General features: G+C 35.1%; 2 protein-coding genes and 1 non-coding gene across 5 annotated transcripts in view; 1 reads left to right on the top strand and 2 right to left on the bottom strand.

Moving 5' to 3' along the window:
- Positions 1-10,597, bottom strand: part of LOC121418812 (zinc finger FYVE domain-containing protein 26-like) — a 75,024-nt gene extending 64,427 nt beyond the window's left edge. For both annotated transcript variants that reach the window (XM_041612975.1, XM_041612976.1), the window contains exons 1-6: positions 10,534-10,597; positions 7,764-8,036; positions 5,147-5,231; positions 3,686-3,772; positions 2,309-2,995; positions 1,577-1,744 (exon numbers count right to left, since the gene is read on the bottom strand). In XM_041612975.1, the coding sequence (XP_041468909.1) occupies positions 1,577-1,744; positions 2,309-2,995; positions 3,686-3,772; positions 5,147-5,231; positions 7,764-8,008 (1,272 nt within the window). In that variant the 5' untranslated portion in view covers positions 8,009-8,036; positions 10,534-10,597. The remainder of the gene's footprint in view (positions 1-1,576; positions 1,745-2,308; positions 2,996-3,685; positions 3,773-5,146; positions 5,232-7,763; positions 8,037-10,533) is intronic.
- Positions 10,598-10,708: 111 nt separating this feature from the next.
- TRNAY-GUA lies at positions 10,709-10,797 on the top strand. The gene is given in 2 exon segments: positions 10,709-10,745; positions 10,762-10,797. It is a non-coding gene; the product is annotated as a tRNA-Tyr (tRNA).
- A 3,993-nt stretch (positions 10,798-14,790) lies between these two features.
- The window catches only part of LOC121418814, a 40,594-nt gene continuing 29,417 nt past the window's right edge, over positions 14,791-25,967 (bottom strand). Inside the window, exons 9-15 of one of the 2 annotated variants that reach the window (XR_005970515.1) lie at positions 25,425-25,487; positions 24,864-24,960; positions 24,065-24,107; positions 22,854-22,933; positions 21,040-21,186; positions 20,288-20,514; positions 14,791-15,004 (exon numbers count right to left, since the gene is read on the bottom strand). Coding sequence is in view for 1 of the 2 variants with exons in the window: in XM_041612982.1 (XP_041468916.1) it covers positions 20,404-20,514; positions 21,040-21,186; positions 22,854-22,933; positions 24,065-24,107; positions 24,864-24,960; positions 25,425-25,487 (541 nt within the window). In the remaining variant the exon portion in view is untranslated. Of the gene's footprint in view, positions 15,005-19,081; positions 20,515-21,039; positions 21,187-22,853; positions 22,934-24,064; positions 24,108-24,863; positions 24,961-25,424; positions 25,488-25,967 lie in introns of those variants that run through there. The other variant, XM_041612982.1, reaches the window with a different exon arrangement.

A 25,967-nucleotide genomic window follows, 5' to 3' on the forward strand; every position in this document is an offset into this window, starting at 1 on the left:
CAAATCATCTCGTGGCTGAATCCTCCTCCTTGCAAAATCTCGTGATTCGTGAGATTTTATTTCTCTAATAATTTACCTGTTTTAACCTCAAGTTAAATGAAATATTATTGCACCATCAGATAGAGTAAAAGATACTCTTTCATATTGGTTATTTATTTTGTATACAATATTTTGTTAAATAAGTAAATTTCTGGCCTGAAAGTGTGCCTCAAGTCTGAATTTTCTTCCTCTGTTTTCTTTTGCAAATTGTGCAAAACTTTATTTTGAGCCTCAATGATATCTATATCACCATAAAGCTGAACTTCCGTACTTTCTTACAATGCCACTCTTGATATGCGGCACCTTTTAATCGGGTCAAGATCACACTTTTCCAACCAAGGTACAAGACGAGATTTCTGAAATTGTGTACTTGCATGAAATCCAGAGTCCTGATTGGCTGGATAAGGTTCACAGAACAACACGCGCGGGGTATTTGAGGAGATTACCACATGGGAAGTGTGACCTTCCCACGAACCCACGCACTGGAACCGTTGGAATTTGCCACTGGGTGGTTGGTCTCTTTGACCTATCAGAGTGCAGTATTCTTGTTTTCAAACTGCTTTATGTACTTGGCAAATGAAAAGTGTGATCTTGACCCGATTAAACCAATTCTTATTTTGAAACCTATATCATTTCAAAGCATACATATTCAGCTTCATCATGATATAAAGATCATTTGGGCTCAAACATACATGTATATAAAGTGTGAAAATAGCAGCTTTTGTCAGGTGAAAATATTTATTTTGTAGCATATTTTAGATCAAAATTTTAACCTTTATTACAAAATCTTTGAATAAATCCAAACACATGACCTGAAAGAATGATTCTTCTTCTTTACAATGGTACCAAATTCATGAAATTCGATGCACAATTAGAGCAGCAATGACCGAATGAAAAGAGGTGTTTTGGTCCGCATCAAGCTCATTAAATATGCAAAACAACTCAAGTCATGAATATCACTTGGATGAAAGAAGCCACTTTCTTGGGACCTGCAGTCTGACTGCCCCAGTATGTCCAAAGTTTGATGACCCTAAATGACCTATGACCTTGGTCGAGTGATCTGAAACTCAGGCAGGATGTTCAGTATTAAATACACAATTTCCCATATGTCCAAGTTTCATGAACTAAATCCATAAACTTTATAAGTTATGATGGCATTTCCAATACTTAACCTTGGTTAAAAATTCAATGTTGACGCCGCCGTCGGAAAAGCGGCACCCATAGTCTCACTCTGCTATGCAAGCGATACAAAAATTAGAAAGGAGGTTGTTCTTCAAACATTCATTGCCTGTGCACTTTTTCATGTTGATATAACCCTCTCAATTGGTTACCTATACAAAACTCTTTTACATCATGAATATAACATTTTTTAAAGAGTTTACAAAGATAAACCATGATTTAAAATCAGTGGTCTCTGAAAGAGTAGCCAAATGTGGCACAAATCTATGAAGCGTGTGTTTGACAATATGTATCCAAAGAAAATAAGTGATATTTGCCGATGCAAATTAAATGTTGTGTCATTGGCTTGGGTACTTACTTGTTTTTTCCATAGAGTCTGAAGGAGATTTTCAGCAGCTGAACAGCCATCGACATGACTCCATCCAAGCAGTAAAATGAGGGGTCTAAGGGGCGCAAACTCACTGGGCTGGAGAAGGCTATTCAACTCATCATACATCCTCTCTCGAATTAGAGTCAATGACAATTCCTGTGGGAGAAAAGTAGATTACAGAAAAAAAGGAGAGAAAAGAATAACAAATACATGTATATAAAAGGAGGAATAAAGAAAATTAGAGAAAGAATAATGTTGAGGAAAAATGGATAGAGGTAAATGATAATACATCAAAGTGATGAGGAATGACGTATAACAAACAGTGTTGATAAAAACATAGAGATGATGCAAGCATTACCAACAAAAATCTCACATAGTTTTAATACACAATAATACCTCTAACAGGTACTTCCATAAATCAATATTTATATTTTTCATACCTGAACAGTCACCTGCACATTAAACCTACCATAAGTAAAAAGCTTACGAGATTACAAAAACTAGCTATAACTTTATTACAATATTAAAGTCCTTCAATGCCTATATTCCACAGAACAGAGGCTTTTGAGAAACCAGTGAAAGCCCCTTAAATAGTAAGATCTCCCAGATGTCTCCCTCCAAGACAAGATAAAAACATTGCCTCTGTAAAAGGACCCCTAAAAGGTCATTAACAAACCATTGATTTTTCAATAACACTGAATATACAAGAGAAAAACTCACCACAATCTTGCTTAAAACGTGTTGATCATTTTCTAACACCCAATACAGGAGGTTCCTCCAGGCAGCTTCTCTGTCATCCATCCTTGACATGGCATAGTTGATCCTCAACTCTAGACACATGCTCTTCAGCTGGGGATGTCTCTTACTCACATCTTGCTCAACACACTCCCATCTCATGCGAGACTGAACCTTCAGAAAGGTTTGCAGCAACAAGTCCGAGTCCCGTCCCACAAAGACCGCCGTGAGCATAGCCTCGTCCAGCATTCCTGGATGGTGATTGGCAAGACTAAGCAACTTGGTGAACAGCTCCTCGATATTGAGTCTAGGTAGTAGAGGTACAGGAGGATCCAAATAATTCATGAGACTGTAAATGGATTGCACATTTTGATCCTTTTCTACAACACTCTCTTTGTCATCCATGGACTCTAACGATTCCATGCATTCCATTAGGCAAGTGATGTAGACCCGATGAAGTGCTAAGTTATTTTCTTTCGCCTTGTCTTGAGTCGGGAGGAGGAGGCGCCTGATGATAGTATGACCCAGTGTGACATCTTTGCTCAGAGTTGAAAGCAGAAATTCGAGGCAGTCTTTGGAAAGATGGGGCAGCAGCGAACTCTGCTTCTGAACCAGTTTTTGATGATCAGCATCGAGTTGCAACTGAACAGCTTTTGAGTACAAATATACCTCCTGCAATAAAATGATGAAAGAAACCTATTAACAAAAGTAATAGTGAAAGAAGATCTATTCGCAATCACTCCTATAAACCAAATGCTCAATACATGCTTGTAAATATTATACTGTAATAAGCAATTATGCATAATCAATTAATGTCACAGGATGAAGTATTCCTCTCAAGCAGGTAAACAAAAGGTATTGATGAAAATTATTTCCTGTCACTTTTCTTATTTCATGAGTATGTTAATTATTCATAATACATATTTTAAGCAATTTAATGAAAAACATACATCTTTTGAGTCAAAGCAGCATAATTCAATCATGAAAAACTTCATCAATAGTTTAGAAATTCATACTTTAAATACAATGGTATAATGACAACATACATTGTAGACATTTCCATCATGGTAAATACTAAACATCAAATACATCTGGGCTTATAACATAATATCATGAAGTACATTGGTAAAGATATATCAAGTTTATAAAAAGCAAAAACAAAAAACAAAAATCTGTGGCTATTTAGTGGACACTTACACAAATGTAATACGCATGTAATTTTCATGCAAATCGGTTTATGAAGCTAACCATTACATGGAAAATCATTAATTTTCTGATTTCAGCAGATAAAACAACAGTTAACCAATATAATGCTGTAATGCCCCTCATAGCAGAGAGACAAAAAAATCTTAAACATCTCACCTGCAAAACTGCTGGGTCACTATCAGAATGTGCTAGGTATAGTAACAGTCTGAATTCAACATCTCTGTAATCCTCAGCAGATAAATCCTATAGATTATAAGCAAATATAGTACTTTATTTGATTTTAATAGCAACCATTTTACATACGTGGAGCATTGTGGCCCAGTGGATAAGTCTTCTGACTTTGAAACAGAGGGTCGTGGGTTCGAATCCCAGCCATGGCGTAATTTCCTTCAGCAAGAAATTTATCCACATTGTGCTGCACTCGACCCAGGTGAGGTGAATGGGGACCCAGGTGAGGTGAATGGGTACCCAGCAGGATTAATTCCTTGAATGCATGAGCGCTGAGAGGCAGCTCGAGCTAAAGCCGGGGTAATAATAACAATGCGCCTCGGAATAGAATATTTCTAGATAGATGGCGCTATATAAATGCCTATTATTATTATTATTATCATTATACTTCATCATGAGTAACACATTTTTTAAAGTATAAATTCAAAATGAGAAAAAATAAATAAAACTTGCAACAACAAAAATATTCAAACAATATATTATTGATCATTGTATTCAGGATGTTACAGAAGCAAGTTCTGCATTACACACATTTGTATCACATAATTCTTTAGAATAAATGCTTTATATGCTTTTCCCATATCATCATTCACTGGTCACAATTCAATGGTATCATAATTAGTTTTGCTTATGTACATGTACCATCAAAAGAAAATGAATCAAACTACACATAGTATCCTAAAGCTACACATTAGCAATAGAAAATTTTTTTGAATTTATTGAATGTCTATGTTGTAGTCATTCTATAATGAGAATTCCTGCAGTCAACTTCCATTTGCTGACATCAAGCTTCATGAAAAGCAAGATAAATCTCTGTAATATAGCTGCATCTTTGATTCTTTAATTTGCTCAACCATTCAAGCTTTACCATTGGATCCAATCATAGACTTTTATTTGCTTGATTCAGGGATAGTGGAACTGAAGTAGTAATCTTGAGATGACTAACCATATTTTCAGACAAGGAAAATAATCACTACATAATATCTATTGGTCACAATTTGGTAATAAATCCTCCCCTCAGAAAAGAAAAAAAATGTTGATTGATATTCAGGGTCTTACAAAGAGTTGCGATAGACCCGATCAACCACAACTATGGAAAGCCAGCAATGTCAACATCTCAAATGCTTGTTTGTTGAAAATGTTTTCTAGATATGATGTGTATATTTAAATCCATTGTTTTCTTTAAAATTCAGTGTGCTTCAGTGCTTCTGATTGTTTACAAAGGAAATAGTGCAAATTTCTTGGAGAAAACTTTATGACATTGATGGATTTCCATATAGTTGAGGTTGATCAGATCAATCGTAAACCTTTGTAAGACGGGGCCCAGGTGTCAAAATTTCCAATGAAAACTGATAAAATACTTTTATACAAAGTTCTTTTCTTTCTTACCTCTTCCTTTTTGTTATCTTGTTTCAAATGAAGTGATGCTAACCAGGCCAGTTGATGAGGAGACGAAATACTGTCTAAACCAAGACTGCGTAGTCAGATTGAAGAACAAAAACTTCCATTATCCATTGTAAATATTCCTTTTATTATTTTGAAAATCATTCACATCACATCCCATCTAAATCATCTTCTCATTCTACCTTGAAATGAATCTGATTAAGCTCTTAAAACAATGCAAGATATTGAAATTAGTAAACTGTTAAAGGCCCATTTAGAAAATTAATTGAATTTTCTATACTGAAAGAAAATGTGTATGTACACTTGTAAGCAATGCCAGATAATTCAATATACATACAAATTGTATTATTGAAATAAAGACAAGTGGAATGCCTCTGGCCGTCTCACCTGCATCACGCGGTTCAATATAGCAGCAGTGCTGACTTTGAATACTACTCTAACTCGCACAAGATGTTCAGTGATACGGTTACTCTTATGTCCACTTTTCATGAACTAGACCAATAAACTTTTATATGATGGTTATTCAACAAAAAACCCCAACATGGCCAAAGTTCATTGACCTTACATGACCTTTGACCTTGATCATGTGACCTGAAACTCGAACAGGATGTTCAGTGATACTTGATTACTCTTATGTACAAGTTTCATGAATCAGATCCATAAACTTTCAAAGTTATGATGGTAATTCAACAGATACACCCAATTCGGCCAAAGTTCATTGACCTTTGACCTTGGTCATGTGACCTGAAACCCGCACAAGATGTTCAGTGATACTTGATTACTCTAATGTCCAAGTTTAATCAACTAGACCAATAAACTTTCAAAGTTATGATGGTAATTCAACAGATACCCCCGATTCGGCCAAAGTTCATTGACCCTAAATGACCTTTGACCTTAATCATGAGACCTGAAACTTGCACAAAATTTTCAGTGATGCTTGATTACTATTATGTCCAAGTTTCATGAATCAGATCCATAAACTTTCAAAGTTATGATGGGAATTCAACAGATATCCCCAATTTGGCCAAAGTTAATTGACCCTAAATGACCTTTGACCTTGGTCATGTGACATGAAACTCTAATAGGATGTTCAGTAATACTTGATTAACCTTATGGCCAAGTTTTATTAACTAGGTCCATATACTTTCTAAGTTATGATGTCATTTCAAAAACTTAACCTCAGGTTAAGATTTGATGTTGACGCCGCTGCCGCCGTCGCCGTCGGAAAAGCGGCGCCTATAGTCTCACTTTGCTTCACAGGTGAGACAAAAATCAATGCCATCTATAGATCATGTGTTGTCTGTAAAACTGTACTGAGATGCTATTTTCAGTGATTCTGAACATATAAGACAATGCTCCTGTCTGTAAAGTTCAAAGTTGAAATCCATTGCATCTTTTATAATTCAAACTATCCCAAATCTACAACATAAAATCACAAAGTCAAGATTATCCCAAGCATAAGAGAACACTGCCTAAAAAGTTGCAATGACATACAACTCAAAATATCAAATACGACCCGATTTTCAGATGAACGCATATGGGACATAGATGCCTTTAAAGGTCATGTCCTCTCCAGAAAAAAAGTTGACTTGAAACATTAGAGGAAAATCCAACAAGCATTTGTAATGAAAAAAAATCTTTATCATAATTGTATGCTAAATAAGTTATGAAGAAGAATGGGAAGAATAAAACTTTGTTCCACATGATGAGAAAATCAAAATATTTTTATATATTAAAACACAAAATAAATATTGAGTGGGTGATTTCATCAGACCCTCTTTTGCATACCGCCCAGGATGTGCATGTAACTGATTTGTGAAATTAAAAAAAACTTTATAATGTCAAACCTTTCCTATTTCACATCCAATTTTTATGAATTTTCAGTGTTATGCTGGTTGGAATTTTCTCTTATTGTTAAAATGAACTTTTTGTTGGGATGGACGTATCCTTTAAAGGGGAATCCAACCCAAATAAAAACTTGTTTTTATAAGAAAAAGAAAAATCAGACAAGTTGATAGGTGAAGGTTTGAACAATATTGGACAAACAACAAGAAAGTTATGAATTTTTAAAAGTTGTAAATATTGGTGATCACTTTACCCATGGAGACTTCAAATTGGCCGCATATGTGATGTCATAGTGATGTAAGGCAAGGACTACTCTTCCATGGACTCCAATACATATTATGGCTAAAATGTCATTTTTCCCAAAAGTTTTATTTCAAATTATATTTTTCTTTCATGAGGACATAAAACAATATACTACCTGGGTTATATTTAGATTACTGCCCCGGGAATGGGTACTTAGGAGAAAACCACAAATCCCTGATAATAAAGTACATGGCCTATGGGAAAGTTGTCCTTGCCCCTTGTCATAATTTAATTACCCAGTTGCCAATTTGGAATCTACATATTATTAGTGATTTCAATTTTAAAGTAGCTATAACTTTCTTACTACTTGGCCGATTTCTTTCAAACTTTCACCATTCTGTTTAATTTATTTTTCTCCTTCCCAACACAACTGTTTAAGGCCAAGGCTGGATTCCCCTTTAAACACAGCCATTTCTACAATAGGCCCACAAAGACTAAATTGAAATCCAAATACCTGATACCATGCGGATGTCTGACGATAGCTCTGAGTACAGCTCTAATGTCAACTTGATGTTTAGTTCCCTGTAAGTTTTCCAAGCTTGAAGCACATGCACTTGCTAACTCCCATTGGCCAAGATATAGATGGTTGAAGAAAGCAGTGAGGAGTTGATCCCGTGTGACTGATACTTCATGTCCGAATGGATGAACTCCAGAGCCCTTGGAACAATCAGGTACATGCTGACCAGAAGTAGCCATCATGAAAAGCTTTTAAATCAGGAATTTATATCTGTATTAGAAAATATATATTGCTTGTAAAGTTTAATACATCACATTAAATGACAGCATTATATTTTGTCAATCAGTGAACAACTTTGTATATTTCATCAAGAAATAGGCATGCAAGCCGATTCCCTCCACTGAATTGTAATCAGAAATCACCAAAACATTGTGTACTTCCTGCTTTGTAGCTCTAGTTACTTATAGTATAGAGTATACATGTAAATAAACAAGCAAAATATCAAACACTTTGTCAAAATCCAAGTTTAGAAACAGTTTTTGAAAATATCTAAATGCATGCCATAGGGTTGGCAATTTTTTTTTAAACAAAATGTCAGATTTATTTGATTTACATCAATTTTTTATTTAAATCATATTTTCTCATTTTTTTTTTTTTTTTTAATAACAAAGTGTACACACCAACAATATAACCCAAACATGATTATTGATTTTAAAATCATACATTTTAGTATTATCATTATTCTTATCTATTTATAAATAAATCCTGGCCAAATAGAATTGATACATGTATAAGATATGCAAGTCATGAAGATGCTGTTTTCTGCTGTGTCTGCACCCTCTGGTGGCGAGATGGTATTTTGCTCCTATGGACTGGTTCAGACCAAGTTGAGGAACCATCTTGGTACAGCAAATGCTGCTAAGCTAGTGTTCCAAATCATAGCTCTCAAAATGAAATGAGGATCGGATTGTTTGGAAGAAATCTGTCACTCAGAGACTCACATTCTCCAAAGACAAACATTTTTTTTTCAAGCCAAGGAATGAAGATCATGTGTTTAAGAAAACTGCATTTGTTTTTCTTTTTTTTCCGTTTAAACCTCCACTGTTATTTTAAACCATAGTGGGAACTCTTTGACTGTTTCAAACCACTGACTTGCAGAGCTGTGACTAAAGAAAAAGGTGCAATTTGATTTGAATTAACCACTTCACAATAAACAAGAATATTAGTATTTGGCAGTTGTTAGCAGTTTTGCTAAGAATAAGAAAACAGGATGTACAGATTTGTAGACTACAGTTTATGTATTTAAATACATACATTATAAAATGTTAAACTATGGTTTAAAACCAGGGACAATGCCTATGCATATTAGTGTATTACTGCAATCAATGCAACACATACACTGAGAAATGTACAAAAATTAAATGCTCACTTTTAGCAAAGTTCACTATATGTATGGTTCTTGCCATGATTGCCATTTCTTCCCCCTTCATTATTTTTGTCTGTTTCTTTTAAAGAATGAAGGAAACATTTCTCCTTTCCTTCATTCTTTGTCTTCCTCACATTTTTCCACTCATTCAATGAACATGGTTATGATATAACCTTGTTCTCAGTTACATCTCCATGTGTGGCAAAATAAAGGTGGCAATGTTTGGCAAATTTTCTCTTTTTCTATGGGACAAATGCTTTATTTTCTTACACTTTCAGTTTTCATTACAGCTATTCATCATATAACTTGGCTCTTATGTACATTTAATTCTTTAAATTATTTTTTCTGAATTAAAAATAGAGATTGAAAAATGAAAATTTTTTTGCCATATTACTTTCCACCAATAGAGGGCATCAAAAAATATGCCCCAAATTCAAGTTTTTGAGTGCTCTGGTGAATACAAAAATTATTCCCAAGTTACTAGTGAAAAATAAATTGCAACTTTATGGAAATTAGTCATTTTGGTCACAAAAGTAATATTTTAATGATTTTTTAAGGTGTGTGCTATGTACAGCATTGGCATAGTGATAGTCCTACATGTAGATTCCCCACAGGCGCAGGCAGGATGGTAGCAGTGAACAAGTGTATTTTTCTTACTTTTTTTCCTTTCTCTCCTTTATTTTTTTTCTTTCACAAATTAATTCATCTTCCCTTCCTTTCTTTTTCGTTCTGTCTTTATTCATTTCAAAGAATGATGGAAACCTTTTTCCATTATTTCATCCTTTTATTCTTTCTTTTTTTCCCTTCATTTTCCCTTTATTTTTTCTTTCCTCTCAATTCACCTTTCTTCAATTTCTTTCCCCCTTACTCTTTCATTACCCCTCCCTTCATTTCCTTTATTTTTTTACAAGTTTATGCTAACTAAGATTGTGTTATGACACGAGTGTACATGTAGCCTTCTTTTGACGATTTTTTTTTTAAATCAAGAGACCTGGCTCGGTTGATCCGCCTATGTCGATCCACTCATGCATCGTGCTTTGTTGATTGTCCTGTATTTCACTTTTTGAAATCTGGTTACCCTTTACTGTTACTAGGACTTCAGCAGTTTAACTTAAACTTTAAAGTTAGGCAATGAATGGCCATTGCGGCGGAGCGGAGGGATGCACCAACGGCGACTAACAATACATAGATTGACATAGATGGGACTGATCCCAAACTGATGTTGCAACATTTCTCGGTCCTAGCTAGCCTCCCAGGACAACTGAAACTCAACACTTTTGTACTTCGACTTCGATAAAGTCTATTAAAGGACATATAAATCATGATATTTGGTAACATTACCCTGAAACTGTGGCCCTTGTACTGCTTTGAGTCGACTTCCATTACTATCAGACCTTCTGAACTGCAACTGTTCACTTATGCAAATTTAGTGATAACAACATGATCACGTGACGATAATAGACCTATGTGACGATCATACCAATATATGGTTTACTTGCACCCATCGTTCGAGCAACCACCGATAGCTCAGTTGGTAGAGCGGAGGACTGTAGATGTTTATAAACTGTTATCCTTAGGTCGCTGGTTCAAATCCGGCTCGGTGGATGTGGTCTTTTTTCTTTTTCTGTCGATCACACTGGAATGTCATTTATCTATTAACTTAGTAATAAGTTAATAATGTCGAATAACGACAACGACATTTTTTTCATAACAATTACAATCTGACTAGAAATACTGAACAATACCCGTATCGTGTACGTAAAGGTGAGGGACCGAGGGTAACACATTAAAAAAAAGCAAACCCACCCTTCGACCCCTCGAGTTTTAAGCAAATTAATGAAGCAGAAATTCTGCTCCATTCATTTACTAGAACTTCTATGCAATTAAGATTCATTCGTGATGCGAGAGTGAGCATATCAGCAGCAAATGTCACTTTAATTGCAGGGCCATGGGGGGCGGTATTTTATAAAGAATTTTTACCAATTCCGTGTCTAGAAAATAAATAAGCTTGTGCTATGAAAATGTCATTGTTTGACTCCTATATCAGTCTATTTGCCCAGTAGGCTATAATTCAAAAGAGCATCTGAGTTGTTTAACAGATGAAACAACCATGCATGCTTAAAATATTTTAAACACTTAGCCTATATTTACTGACCCCGGTTTAAACAGTTAAAATAACTACTGTAAGGTTGATAATTAACAGTGTTGAATAACAAGTTATAAACATAATTTTTATTGTGTATTAACATAATTATAAAACTATAACCATCTTGTTCTACATCCCAAGTTCTGATGTTTTTTTATATAAAATTCGTCCATCCCGAATTCCCATTCAATGCCACCCCATCTCTCTCTTTCCCACTCGCTCGTTTTTGCCCACCCCGACTCTCTATTACTCGTCACTCCCTCTGCACATTCTCTGTCACTCCTATAGACTGCTTTGTCACTTCTCTCATAATATTAGCTTTTATCTGCTTTGTCACTTCTCTCACAATAATAGCTTTCCCCTTTTATAAACTATACAATAATAATAAAGCGACTCGCTTTCAGGAGGGTCGGCATCTCCATATTTTGATATGTCCGCCCAATTTTGTTTATTGTTTGAAATATACTCATATTTTATATGAAAACATTGGGATAAAGAAAAAGTGGTTAACTAAAGGTGGTGAACATTCAAGAAATCAAATAACGTACATAGAACGGACAGAACAAAGAATAGAAAAGTACAAGCATAGGCCTACATGCAGGTATCAAACTTTTCTTAAAAAAAGAGCAGTCCGTAAGACACAAAAATAGAAGCACTGACAAAATGAACAAATCGTTTATTTCTTTTTAGGGGTGTTGCTATATAGGGGAGCTGTTGTGACCGCCGTCCGTGATTTTATAGATGGGGAAGTGAGGAGAAAGAGGGAGAAAGGATGGGGAAATGAAAACGAGAGGTGTGTCTGTGGGTCTCCTAGCTGCTAATAACTACACCACCGTGTTCATATATGATATAGAGGGAGACGTCCCATTTGTCTCCCGTGCCCCCCCCCCCTCCCCCACTAGAGTTCCCCGGCCCGGTGCTATCCCTTACCCCTTTTAACATAGAAACAGTCTGTAAACTTTGAATATCCAAGATAAATTGGAATTGACCGTGACTGTTTATTTTACTGCGAATTCAATATTAGACTTGTATCTGTGTATGGTTTTGGGATTCGTTTTTAAATATGACTTACTAAACGAGTCAACTATCCAATGAAATATCTTGAACAATCTGATATTTAAAAATGCATTAAAAAATATTATAAGGAAGGGGATGCACGCATGATGATTACTAGTAGCTAAAACAACATTAATGTATTTTCCCCACGTGAATCCTTGGCCAACATCTGTCTGGTATTGGAATAGTTTGGTGATTTAGTGGTGGTTTCGTGACCGAGTGGACGGCATGCGAGACAATGAAAGTTGGGGTTCGATGTCGGTCAAATGACGTCTATATATGCCCTTGATGAAGTAAGGTTTCCAGTGCTATGTTATCATACATTGTATTAATGAAAATAAAATGGTCATATTACACGTAATAATACACACAATAGGCCTAAATAAACTATGGTAGTGAAATATAATATTTTTATTTTAAATATGTGCCCATCGCGAACTAAAATCCACTTTCTCAATGAGCTCAAATCATCATGCCGACAATTGTGATTTGAAGATATCCTTTTGAAGGCAAGTCGCATCCTTCAACTAATGCACATAAATAATATATTGTTTGAAATTGATAATTTTCTTGTAATTTGATATATCAATTTCCTGTTCCACGTTGTTTCTGTGATGAAATTACTGATGATGTACTCTGAACTTCCATCTTCGCTGATTCCACGACATCGCTTCTGCGATCATCATGCGAGTTACCCCTTGTGCGTCTTTTGCTTGTCGACCTCGAAGTGGTAGTGGTGATTCAGGTGGAGAGATAGACCCGACCTCGGGATCGCTAAAACCAAACTGTGTTTTAGGGAGAGGTGGTAAACCTCTAGTGATGAATCGGTCGGAACCTTCTTTTTTGATCTCGCTAAGTTTGCCATCAAGATTTCTCGAAGGCTGAAGTGGGTTTTGCGTTGGCAAAGTCAAATGTTTTCGCACACTGATACTTGGATGACATTTATCACTTTCCCTTTTGTCACATGATTCACGATGATTCTGTTTGAGATCTTCGCTTTTTAAACACCACAAATGATGCAGTTTGGCGCCACGACGTGATTTAAGCACATCTTTCTTTGTCTCTTCTTTACTTCGACTGTTTCCAACATTTGAAATCTCCTCGACTCTACACGAATCACTTCCAATCTTGCTTCTCATAGAAAATAGTTTAATTTCCTCTCGAATATGGCATTTCTTGGTCCTTATCTTTCGGAAAAGTTGTCGGACTTCCTTTTTATCGTCCCTCAACTTCTCAAAACTCTGACGATGTTGTTGTTCTAGATACTTGATTTTAGCTTCCAAACGAACATTTTCCATCTCATTCAGCCGAAGGGCTCGTTGATAGCGAATAGAATAGATGGAAGGTTGCTCATGATTACGACGTTTATCTTCAATGCCGTCATGTAAAGTTGCACAAATGAAATAGGAGGTGTATCCGATTCGAAAACTCATGTCTCCAACTCAAAAGATATTGGCTAAATAATCATCTAACAAAAAATAACATACAGTATATACACCGGGATGCTTGTAGTATAAAGTGATTTCTTGTTTCAAAGTTGCATTGTAGCATTTTTCATCAAGGTTCCACTGTAACGAGCACTCTGAATATTTAGGATATTTTAGTATTGGATCCCTGATTGGAACGTGCCTGCCCTTTATTGGTAATAGGATATAAGGAATCCGTTCGGTCGTGAACCATGAAATTAAAATTCTCGACAGCCGAGGCGTTTGATATCGCGAGTTGTACTTAATAATCTCGACTAATAGTGAGAATGGTATCATGGTGACTTACAGAGATTCGAAAATTAGAAGAGAAAATTAGGCTTTTTAATGTCGACTAATGACATGAATGAGTGAAAATCAAATCGGGTGACTTTAAGATATTCTGAAGTTTAAGAAAAACTTGGGCTAATAATGTGTAAACAAAATAGCTAACTTGGCTTACACAAAGTCTAGGTTTATTAAAAATGACTATTTCAGATTTGATTATTCCCTGTATGCTGAATATCTGTTTACATCAATAGTCATGGTATAATGGTTATGATATTCCCCTCTCACTTTTCTCACTGTGGTCTCTTGCTCTCTGTCTCTATCTCTCTCAAGGGTCTCCCTCCTCCCCTTCCTTCTCTTACTCTCTCTCTCTTTCCATCTAATCAAAATGGAGAGTGTGCTATACAATTCTCATGTATTATTAAATCTCTCTCGCCTGCTATCCCCCCCCCCCTTGCACCCCATCATCTCTCATCTCTCTCTCTGTTGAACCACTCATTTCTTTAAATTCATTTCTCTACCCTATCCCACCCAACTCTCTTTTATTTTCTCTCTCTCTCACTCATTAACCTGGTGCAAAGTAAAAAATTGCACTTTGTCAAAAAAAAGGCAAATCCACTAAGCAATGAGAAAAACAAAAATATATATATGCAACAAGTTTGATTTTTATTGCACTTTAGTACTGCAAGATAACAGTTTCCCAATTGTTTAACCCAAATGATCCCAAGGATACTAATTAAAAAATACATCAAAAGGTAATGGCTATTATCATTAAAGACCAAATAAACAAATTACTTATCAGGATTATAACTTCAGCACTTGTAAATTAGTGATGCCGTGGGAAATATATGATCCGTATCTGTTATAAAATAAAAAAGAAATAAAAATGTTTAAATATTTTAGCTGACCGTTTATGTCACCAACACCCCTCCTCCTTGAATAGCATGACAGATAGAGAAGGTATTAACATTACAAATACTTAAATATAGATGAGTTACTTTACATGTTGGTAAAAAAGTAACAGAATTTTAAATCAACTTCAAAATTATGTATGAAGCACACAAACCATGTAAATCTATTTGTTTCCATAAACACTTAACAGAATATATGATTTGCAATAGTAAATATGATGAATAAAAATATGTCTTGATATTTTTGTTTGAGAATGTAAAAGAGCACCTTTTAAGTCCTTTCATGGAAATCTTGGTTATTGAACAAGTTACAATTTATGGCAAAACGTTTGTGTTTTTCTGTGTGGCTATTTCAGTGTTAAAAACTATTCAATACACATTGTACAGATACAGAAAAAAAAATTATTTCAAAACTTATTGCAAGTTACAGAAATATCTACATTAACTTTACAACAAAATAGTGTAAAATAGAATGAAGAGATGTTTCATTTTGTTCTTCAAATATGTCAATAAAATTTTGAGTATTACCTTATTTAACCCTATCTAGGCCGGGGGGGGGGGGCCTCGGAGGCCCCCCCCTCAACGAATCGCGCGATATTTTCGCCGTGCGAAATTTTTTGACCGCGCCGCTCGCTGAGTTTTTACTTTCAAGTCTTGCGCAACTTTTGAGACCAATTTTGCGTCACCCGGGTATGTGGTTCTGAAATTACGCAACATTATGTAAGTGCATGTCAGACCGAAAAATGCTCAAAAACGTGATTTCGTGTACAAAGTCAATGCAAATTGTGTTTTCAACCAAATTTCATAAATGTATGATTATTTTTAGTTTTGCTAGTCTAAATGTATTCATTTTATGCTTTTTATGATCACAGAAGAGTCCCCAACAAATTTCATTGAAAAAAACAATGAAAAACAAAAGGTCAAAAAACAAAGAAATACATAAGAAATTGCAAAAAACAATATAATACATAAGAAAATGATTTGATATCACATTTTTTTTCATGTACTCTTGCTTAGGACACCACAAAGAGTTTCTATACCAAAAATTAGTACATTTGGAGCTTTATTTAGGGAGTTAGAGGAAAAAGTATGATTTCGCATACTAATTACGCATAAATTAGCATAATCACTTAATAGCAATTCGCATGAAATAAATTACTATACAATCTTGTAGATTATGTCCCAGGCAACCCGTGTGCCAATTTTCGGCGCGATCGCGCGGTCGACGGCCGAGATCTTAGGGGGGGGCCTCCCAGGCCCCCCCCCGGCCATAGGAACTCCCAAAATACCCCGGCCTAGATAGGGTTAAGTATTACCTCATAGGTCATAAATAAAAAATGCACACACAAAGGATTTACTTGAGTGTTATGTACAGAACATGCATAGACAATAGATTGCATGGCCATGTAAGAAAATGATATACAAAAGAAACAATTAAAAAAAATAATATAAGCAGCATTAATAAATTTACAATAAAAAACAAAATAGAAGAATGCAGATAATTGAGCTTCAAAAATTATAAAAATTATAGAAAATTTGTTGCAGCCAACGCTGGGTACAAACTCACTCCACACAGCTTACAGAAAACAATCAGGTATTACATGGCACATACAAATCAATGGATGTCCAAAATGTGGCAAAAGAAATGTACATATATACTGTAAGATCGCACAGGGGAAAACATTTCAAATGCGCTTTCGGTAGAAAGATCGTGTCTTCCTTCTGCACAAACTTTGAGCCAGCAGTCACTTAATCTCAAAACATGACTTTTTTGGGAAAATTGTCCCATTTATTTAGAAAATATTTGCTTCATGAGTACATAAATGAAGGGGCAGTTTTCACAAAAGCAGATGTTTCTGAGAATACCAGACCAGACCCTTGATTATTATCAAAACAAGCTTTAGGTTGCTGATGTGGTTTACTTTACACCATGTGGAGTGTTATAGAAACAGTGGATAGAAGAGAAGAAATGGATAGGCGAGAAAGTGGAGATTTGAGAGTATTCTTTCTTGAAAGTAGTCCTGAAAAGGACTGTAAACCAGAAGGAATGGTGAGTGAGGACAAAGACGGAAAGTCAACCTGTCCGAAACGTCAAGTCTTTCTACTACTCATCATCTCTACTCACCGACTCAAGCCAGCATCTCCTCATCAGCTCTACTACTCAAGCTGTTCTCACTCACCAATCCTTCTGGTTTACAGTCCTTTTCAAGACTACTTTCAAGAAAGAATACTCTACTCTCAAATCTCCACTTTCTCGCCTATCCATTTCTTATCTTCTTCTATCCACTGTTTCTATAACACTCCACATGGTATACCATAAACCACATCAGCAATTGTACATGCCACCATGCAAACCTTCAAACAACAAGCTTTAGGTTAATGGACATGGCCATTTGAAGATTACCACAAATGTATTCCCAAAATGGTCTACCCTCCTTTAAAAAAATGACACAGGATGGTTTAATTCAAGTTTGGGTAACAACGTAACACAGCCCCATGCCATCAACTGATTAGAGCCAATTAAATTATTCATCTTTCAAATGTCAATATAAACTGTCATTCATTAATGAATGAAAATATTGTTTAGATAAAACATTTCTAACAAAATATTTCAAACTTGAAACATGAAAATTATTGTCAAAAGACATCACACACAAGTAGGAGAAAATAATTCCAAATAAAAAGTGATTTCATGGTGTGGTTTGCAAAAAAAAAAATGTTCACATCCCCATAAACTTTTATAAGCTATTAATGCCACATCTATAACACTATATTGTACAGATTTACTACAATGATCTAAATTGATCATGATGGGGTAGATTTCAGATGATATTCCAAGGCTCCATACCCAATTTTTTTCTTAGTGGCCCGATTAGTCCACCAAAATCATTAATTTCATATATTTTGTGGCCTGCAAAGCAAATTTGGTGGCCTAAAATAAAAAAAAACAATATAATTTTAATATCAAAACTTTGGTAGCCCAACCAGGCCACCAAGTGTGGGCTTTTACTGAATTTTGGTGGCTTGACTCTATTTTTGGGTTGCCCCGGGCCATCGGGACACTGTCAATGTCGAGCCCTAGATATTCTATTATCATGCATTACTAGTACATCATTAATATAACTATTAAATTTCATAACAAGGCAAAAATAACAAGTATCATGTTAACAACTATATGCAAAAACATAAAAATTCATCTCATTTACACAAACATTTTAAGGAGTTTATAGTTTTAGCTCACAGCCTCATGCAAAATATTACATTGTTATGACCAAGTTCTGGTATAAATAATATTTCAGTATAATAGGTGCTCAGTTCAATCAAAATACAATAAAAATTGTTTGCTTCATATCGATGCACAAACTAGATCATCATATTGCATATCAACAGGAAATAAGAGACGCAAATCACTTTTTAAATATGAATTAAAACAAACATACAATTATGATAAGTAGTGTCTTAACCCTAATTAAACCAAGTTATTTTTGTAGTTTATAATGCTGGGGAGGGGCCTCACAAGCCCTCCTCATGATCTTGGCCATCAACTGTGCAATCCTGTCAATAATCTGCACATATGTTGTCCATGGCATAATCAGCAAAATTGCGTAGTTCTTTTTTTTGAAAAAAAATCCAATTTCATCCATTGATAATGTATACAAAAATAATGCATGAAATACGATTCTGCTCTGAATAAAGGTCCATGTATCATAATTTGGGGTCAGACACTCTTTTCTATTAAATATGAAAAAGTTTGTGTTATCAAAAGTAATTTATTATTATTATTATTATTTATAAATTTCTAATTTCACTTTTATCTTCATTGCTAATCCAGTAGAATAAAATTGAACCAAACTTCATCTGAAAAAGTAAATACAGCTATGGGCATGTCTCTCTGAACAAAAACATACCCCCAAGATAATATGCCTTTATCAGTATCACTCACTATCAGTGTGAAAGATGTAAATAATTAATACTTTGATTGCATTAAGTGTACTTGTAATATATCTGTGAAATACTACAAATAAAAGTGGAAGAGAATCATTCATCACTGAATGAGAGAATATTGTAAGCAACATACAATAAAATGTGAAACTAAAGGAAGTTCTAAAATCAATTGTAATTCTTGCCTATGACTGTAAATTTGCAAGTGAATAGGTAATAACTTGTTAATATCGTAAAACAAAAATTAAGTTACCAGTGATAAATGTGTAGTTGTCATTTCAATTGGCTACAAATAATTTCTGGCCACATCCCTTACCCCAGGGAAGGAAGAAGACTAAGACAAGACATTACCAAGTTTTGAGTGTTGTTAATACAGTCAAACCATGTTAAGCAGGAAAGATAATGCTCTTCTGTCTTCTTCCGCCCTTTTTCTGTTTCATTTCTTTACTGTCCTCTCTAGAATGAACTTTTCTCATAATCTATTTCTCAAAATTCTTGATACCAAAACCCAAAGGGAAACTTAACTAGAGAATTGAGGATATCCTGTATTATTCAAAGACCCTGTATTCAGGAAATATGAAATCGATTACAAGAGATGTGCATCAAGAGAGGTTTCATTTTTTATATCATAATTTAGATTTCATTAAGTGCTTTCAATAAATACAGTTTCTGTCAATTAAGTTCAATCTCAAGATGTTTATGCTTTAAGAAAAACTACTCTCCATTTCGATTGAAGAGTGTTCAGCCATTTTGTCTGATGAAATATTTACACGACAGTACTAAAATTCATCATGGGTAATTGTAAAGACTGTTAAAACACTTTGATGTAAACACACTCATCAAAAGTCAGCCGTATAATATATTACTAAAAAAATCCAACAACTCAACCTCAAAGAAATTCTAGACTTTACATAGTCAGAATGTATGTCTCGTCCATCGTCAACACTGCGATCACTGATTGAACCTCACATCATATCAGAATATTACCACTGCAATGCACATACATGAGCCAACTTATGAATTTGATCCATCACATGCTTTTCTAGTTCTCACCAAAAATAAGTCACATTCAGGTACAAAATTACCTCTGAGACCTTTCAACTTTGACCTTGACACCCATCCCCATGGACACATGAGCCAAGTTTAAGTTGATCTGTCCACAAAAATGGAACGACCCAAATACACACAACACCTCAGCAAATCACACTTGGTGGGTGGAAGCATGAAAATGTTCAATCATCACCAACTGCAAAATACCTGCACATGAAAATTTCACTATATACAGTTACCATTTACGAAAGGTATAAGGAATTCCAATAGCCCATTCCTGTCATTCTATGCTGGTTTCTCTGAACATAATGATGAACTGTCTGAAGGCATGATATTACAGGCATTACAAGAGTGATCAAGGCAGCTGTGCTTCCAGGAAGAGACGTAGGTAAGCAATGCTGAGTGGCACTCGAACAGATAGGAACTGATTGAAGGCCACTGGGACATCTTTACCACACAAGGCAACCTAGTAGGTGGAAAAATAGTTGTAGAATTAAGATGTAAACAAGAATCATCGTCAGTTTCAATTCTGAAAGTCAGAAGAAACAAGTGGGATTTCAAAACTGAAACTGAAACAGTGACAAACAAAGTCCTGATTTGTTTTTTTTTTTTCAATTAAAAAAGCTTTAGATTGTCTCTTTATACTGGTCTTCTTGAATATGTTTTCTTGAGAGTACCATGTCATGGATTTTATTAAAAGTGATCAGAAACAAATGTTGGGTACTTTCAACATTTCCTTTCTTTTCCATCTTGTCAGATTATTTCTATAAAAATGTTAGAAAGCAACGATGGAAAAGAAGCTGGAGTACAATGAAATATGAAGAAATTACTTGAAACTCATCTGAAAGAGGGGCACCCTGACGACTCATCTCAAATCATATTGATGTTACTGATTTTCATCATTAATGTTTAACTCAACAAAATTTGAAAGAAAACGAATAACCATAAATTAACTATGCAATAAACTGTAGTATGAAGTATACTAACTTACATGAGTAATGTAGGTGACCATTGAGTACTGGTTTCCCACTGGTTCAATGACCCATCCACTAGGTAATAACTGACCTCTGACCAATGACCCTTCCTCTGGACAGTCTCTACAATCAATGGATCGGCAAGCCACAATATAACGCTCACCCTGCAATGGGGTCAAAAAGAACAAAATCAATATCATATCTGGGATCGGGAACCCAAAAAGTAATGATTGATCATGAACTTGGAATGGACAATCAAATATTCAGTTGCATGTGTAATGTTGTTGAAAGGACATTATATCAACCAATCAAAATCATTGTTCACAGTTTGCAATTGAAGGCAAATCCTTGTGTCATGGACCGCTGAAGGAGGTTTCACAGAGTGAAAAGCATTCAAACAAACATTCAACCAAAAGTTAATTTTTCAGCACAATCTTAAAAACTTCAGTGCCAGTCACAGCATGTAGACACTACAAGGGCAAATTTCAAAGTTTTGGCTGACCACATATAAACGCTCTGTATCTTTAAGTTTATGTGGCTTCATAAAAGAGATTAAATGTTCGGCACACCTCCTCCCCTTACAGTTCATCATCCCTTATAGAGAGAAGTGATTCCTACTCAATGAATAATTTAAATGGCATTTTTTTTCTTACAGAGATTGGATATATGCATGACCTTGGGAGACTTTCTGTCAATCACCATGCTTTATCCTGTTTTTATCAGTAAAAAAGCCTCTGGCCGTCTCACCTGCATCACGCGGTTCAATATAGCAGCAGTGCTGACTTTGAATACTACTCTAACTCGCACAAGATGTTCACTGATACATGGTTACTCTTATGTCCACTTTTTATGAACTAGACCAATAAACTTACAGAGATATGATGGTTATTCAACAAAAAACCCCAACATGGCCAAAGTTCATTGACCTTACACGACCTTTGACCTTGATCATGTGACCTGAAACTCAAACAGGATATTCAGTGATACTTGATTACTCTTATGTACAAGTTTCATGAATCAGATCCATAAACTTTCAGAGTTATGATGGTAATTCAACAGATACACCCAATTCGGCCAAAGTTCATTGACCTTTGACCTAGGTCATGTGACCTGAAACGCGCACAGGATGTTCAGTGATACTTGATTACTCTAATGTCCAAGTTTAATGAACTAGACCAATAAACTTTCAAAGTTATGATGGTAATTCAACAGATACCCCCGATTCGGCCAAAGTTCATTGACCCTAAATGACCTTTGACCTTAATCATGAGACCTGAAACTTGCACAAAATGTTCAGTGATGCTTGATTACTATTATGTCCAAGTTTCATGAATCAGATCCATAAACTTTCAAAGTTATGATGGGAATTCAACAGATATCCCCAATTCGGCCAAAGTTCATTGACCCTAAATGACCTTTGACCTTGGTCATGTGACGTGAAACTCATGCAGGATGTTCAGTGATGCTTGATTAACCTTATGTCCAAGTTTCATGAACTAGGTCCATATTTTCTAAGTTATGATGACATTTCAAAAACTTAACCTCAGGTTAAGATTTCGATGTTGATTCCTCCAACATGGTCTAAGTTCATTGACCCTAAATGACCTTTGACCTTGGTCATGTGACATGAAACTCTTATAGGATGTTCAGTAATACTTGATTAACCTTATGGCCAAGTTTTATTAACTAGGTCCATATACTTTCTAAGTTATGACGTCATTTCAAAAACTTAACCTCAGGTTAAGATTTGATGTTGACGCCGCCGCCGTCGGAAAAGCGGCGCCTATAGTCTCACTTTGCTTCGCAGGTGAGACAAAAAGGGAAGACTTACCACTGTTTTACAGACTTGTAGCACACAGAAATCTCTTGATTCCTTTTTCAAGATTTGAGGCACTTCATGGACCATGTGATCTGCAAGAGAGGAATAAAAACATGATTATTCACATTCATACTATGGTAAGTTCTTCTACATGAAAGGGAAGGGGCAGTATGATGCTATTCGTAATGTTCCAAACAACTTCACGACCACAGGAATGTGAAATGCCAGAATGTAAGCCCGAGGTTCCATTCTTGAAAATATTGAGGTGTGACATTCTTCCTAAAGTGGAAATTTACCCACATTAACTAAAAGTGTGTGTTAATGTAGTGAAAACATCAGCATATTTAAACTTCAGTTACTGTGATTAAAAAAAAATAACTGAATGATCAACATGACCCGTGATATTCCAGTCTTTCGTAAAGTAATGTGTAACTTTATAAACAACTTTGTAGAAAAGCCATCGGGACTGAATTAACAGATAAGTGCTTAACTGTTCATCTATTCAATTAAACCTCTAACACATGGCCTCATGCATGTCGATGCAGGCACAGATCCAGCCAGATTAGACAAAATAGTTTTAATGGGACAACTAATGTGCACAAACACTACAGCCCCTCAAATGGTATTGTACAGGACAGCATGATCTACCACTGCTATGGGCTTCAAAACCTTGTAAAATGATCTAATGCATGGAAGATTATATCAGGGGTCTGTTTCATAAAGCTGTTTGTCAGTTAAGAGCGACTTTAAGAACGACTGGTGATCCTTTCGTGTGGTAAATGATATATTCATTGGCGATGGTTAAGCGCGTAAGAAAGGATCACCAGTCGTTCTTAAAGTTGCTCTTATTTAAACTTACGAACAGTTTTATGAAATGGCCCCAGGAACACTATGAACTACATATCATAATTCATAGTGTTACTGGAAACTCTTTTTTTATATATAAATAGGTAGATGCCAGGGCAAAAATGTATAAAATTATTATTCATTTTTTTATAAAAAAATCATTGTTCACCACTATTTCAAATCATGTTACTAAAGGCAATGGACTATTTGCAAGACCTCTAAAGCTCTCTCTATATAATACCCCCTCTTTTAAAATGTTAAAAAGGGAACAGTGAACAACCTATTAAATACAAATTTATAAAGAAAGCAGCAAATATTCAACCCCATTAGGAAACTTTGAAACTATATACTGGTATCTTGACATGACTGATACTTACAGACACACAAATTGTCTGAGAAGGTTTTTACAATGTCCATTTTCTGCAAAAGGAGAAAGAAATGAAAACAGTTTGTAAACCTAAAAAAGTTCATTCTTGATATCTCTTCTACCTGCATTTTCTGGGTGCATGTTACGTAAAGTAGATATATACAAAAGAGTGCAACATAGCACTGTAATATCGGGGGGGGGGGGGATAATTCACAAAACAACAAAATTTTAGAATCAGTAGACCACTCAAATCTGAAAAAAAGAAAATGTTTATCTCATTTCAATTGAATTGAGCTGTCATGGATTCACAAAGACTTAGCCTGCAAATAAAAAATGGGGACCAATAATAACAAATGGTAAAAATAAGGATATTCCTGAATTTCAACAATGTATATTTATTTCTACAGCTAATAATGGTCAAAATTTAGATTAGTTTCCTACTTCAGAATGGACAGAAAGCCAATGTGGGTTCACGAAGCTGGTTATAAATTATGCGCAATCTTACGCAGCACTAAAGATTTCCTTTGCGGAATGAGATGCCCCAGTGTTTTCCCCATTTTAACATATTAGGAGTGCAATTCCTATAATCATAATAAAATGTTGAAATATACTTCATAATTACCATCCAAATGCTTTTTTAACATGAGAATTTTAATCTACGAAGATTTCAAATTAAGCTCAACTTAAGCAAAGGGGTCATCAGTCATGCCTATAGTCGTGCATAATATATAAACAACTTGAAACACAACCTTGCTCTCACCAAGCCTCTACCTCTCCTCAACCCTTCTCAATCCAATAATTCTACCAACCTTCAACATTGTATCATAGGTGAATCTAGTCCTTGGGTTTCTAATGGCTTTGAAGACAGCAGCAGGAGATGCTTTGATCACTCCCTTTCCAAGGTAGCTACATGTAATTATGAAAGGTATACAATCACTATTTACTTAAAGATAACATAAGCGCTTAAACAGAAAGCTAAGGAAAAAATACATACTCGACTATCCCATCATCAATCATATAATATTAATGAAATAGGTTTGAGATCAGTGAAAAAAATAAATAAATGGAGCACTTTCCTTTGCTCCCAAATGACTAAAGAACCCTTTTAATTGCTACTGAATTCAAGAAAAATGTAATATAGAAAAAATATGATTAGGAAATCAATCCCCATACAGAGACACATATCTCCCTGTTTTGGGTCAACTTATATATTTTGCATTAGTTAAGATCTACACTGTTTTGAAATTTTGTATACTAGTGAATGCTTGACACAGACGATTAATTTTCAATTTGCTTGGGGCAATTACATTTACTTGCTTGCATCTTTATCTGAAAAAATGATAATTTTAAAGGAAAAAAAGAAATTTTACCTGTAATACTTTCCATTCTTTGGTTTCTTCAGTATTACCACATCCTTCTCAAGACAATGGAATCTGTTAGGACCAAATCATGCAATATGAAAGAAAACTTGAAGGTATAAACATAGAGTATGTAAAAAGTGACAATTTACACTCACTTTAAAAATACATAGTGAAATTCAAAAAAACTTTATATAGTGCAATATCAAATGATCTTGCACATTTATCATTATATTCAAAGAATATTATTTGACGTATTTAATGAGTTTAAAGAGAAATGCCAGTAGTTGCAGTAAACACTGATTTCATGAGAAAGTCTGTAAAACCAGGCTTAATTGTCAGTATATCATCGAGGATCTAGATATGGTACAGTTACATAAACTGAACTTTGTGAAATCTTGAAATCTATGCTCGAAAATGTTCATACTGAAGATCACCAACACGGATAGGCACACGTGGGACAGTGTATTATTATTGCTGGAATAAAGACCCGACGGAAGTGACCGAATCCGCACTTATTTTGCTGATTTCTTAGCAATTACACAATTTCTTCCA

This window comes from Lytechinus variegatus, chromosome 7 (genome assembly GCF_018143015.1).
Source record: "Lytechinus variegatus isolate NC3 chromosome 7, Lvar_3.0, whole genome shotgun sequence".
Lineage (NCBI taxonomy): Eukaryota > Metazoa > Echinodermata > Echinoidea > Temnopleuroida > Toxopneustidae > Lytechinus > Lytechinus variegatus.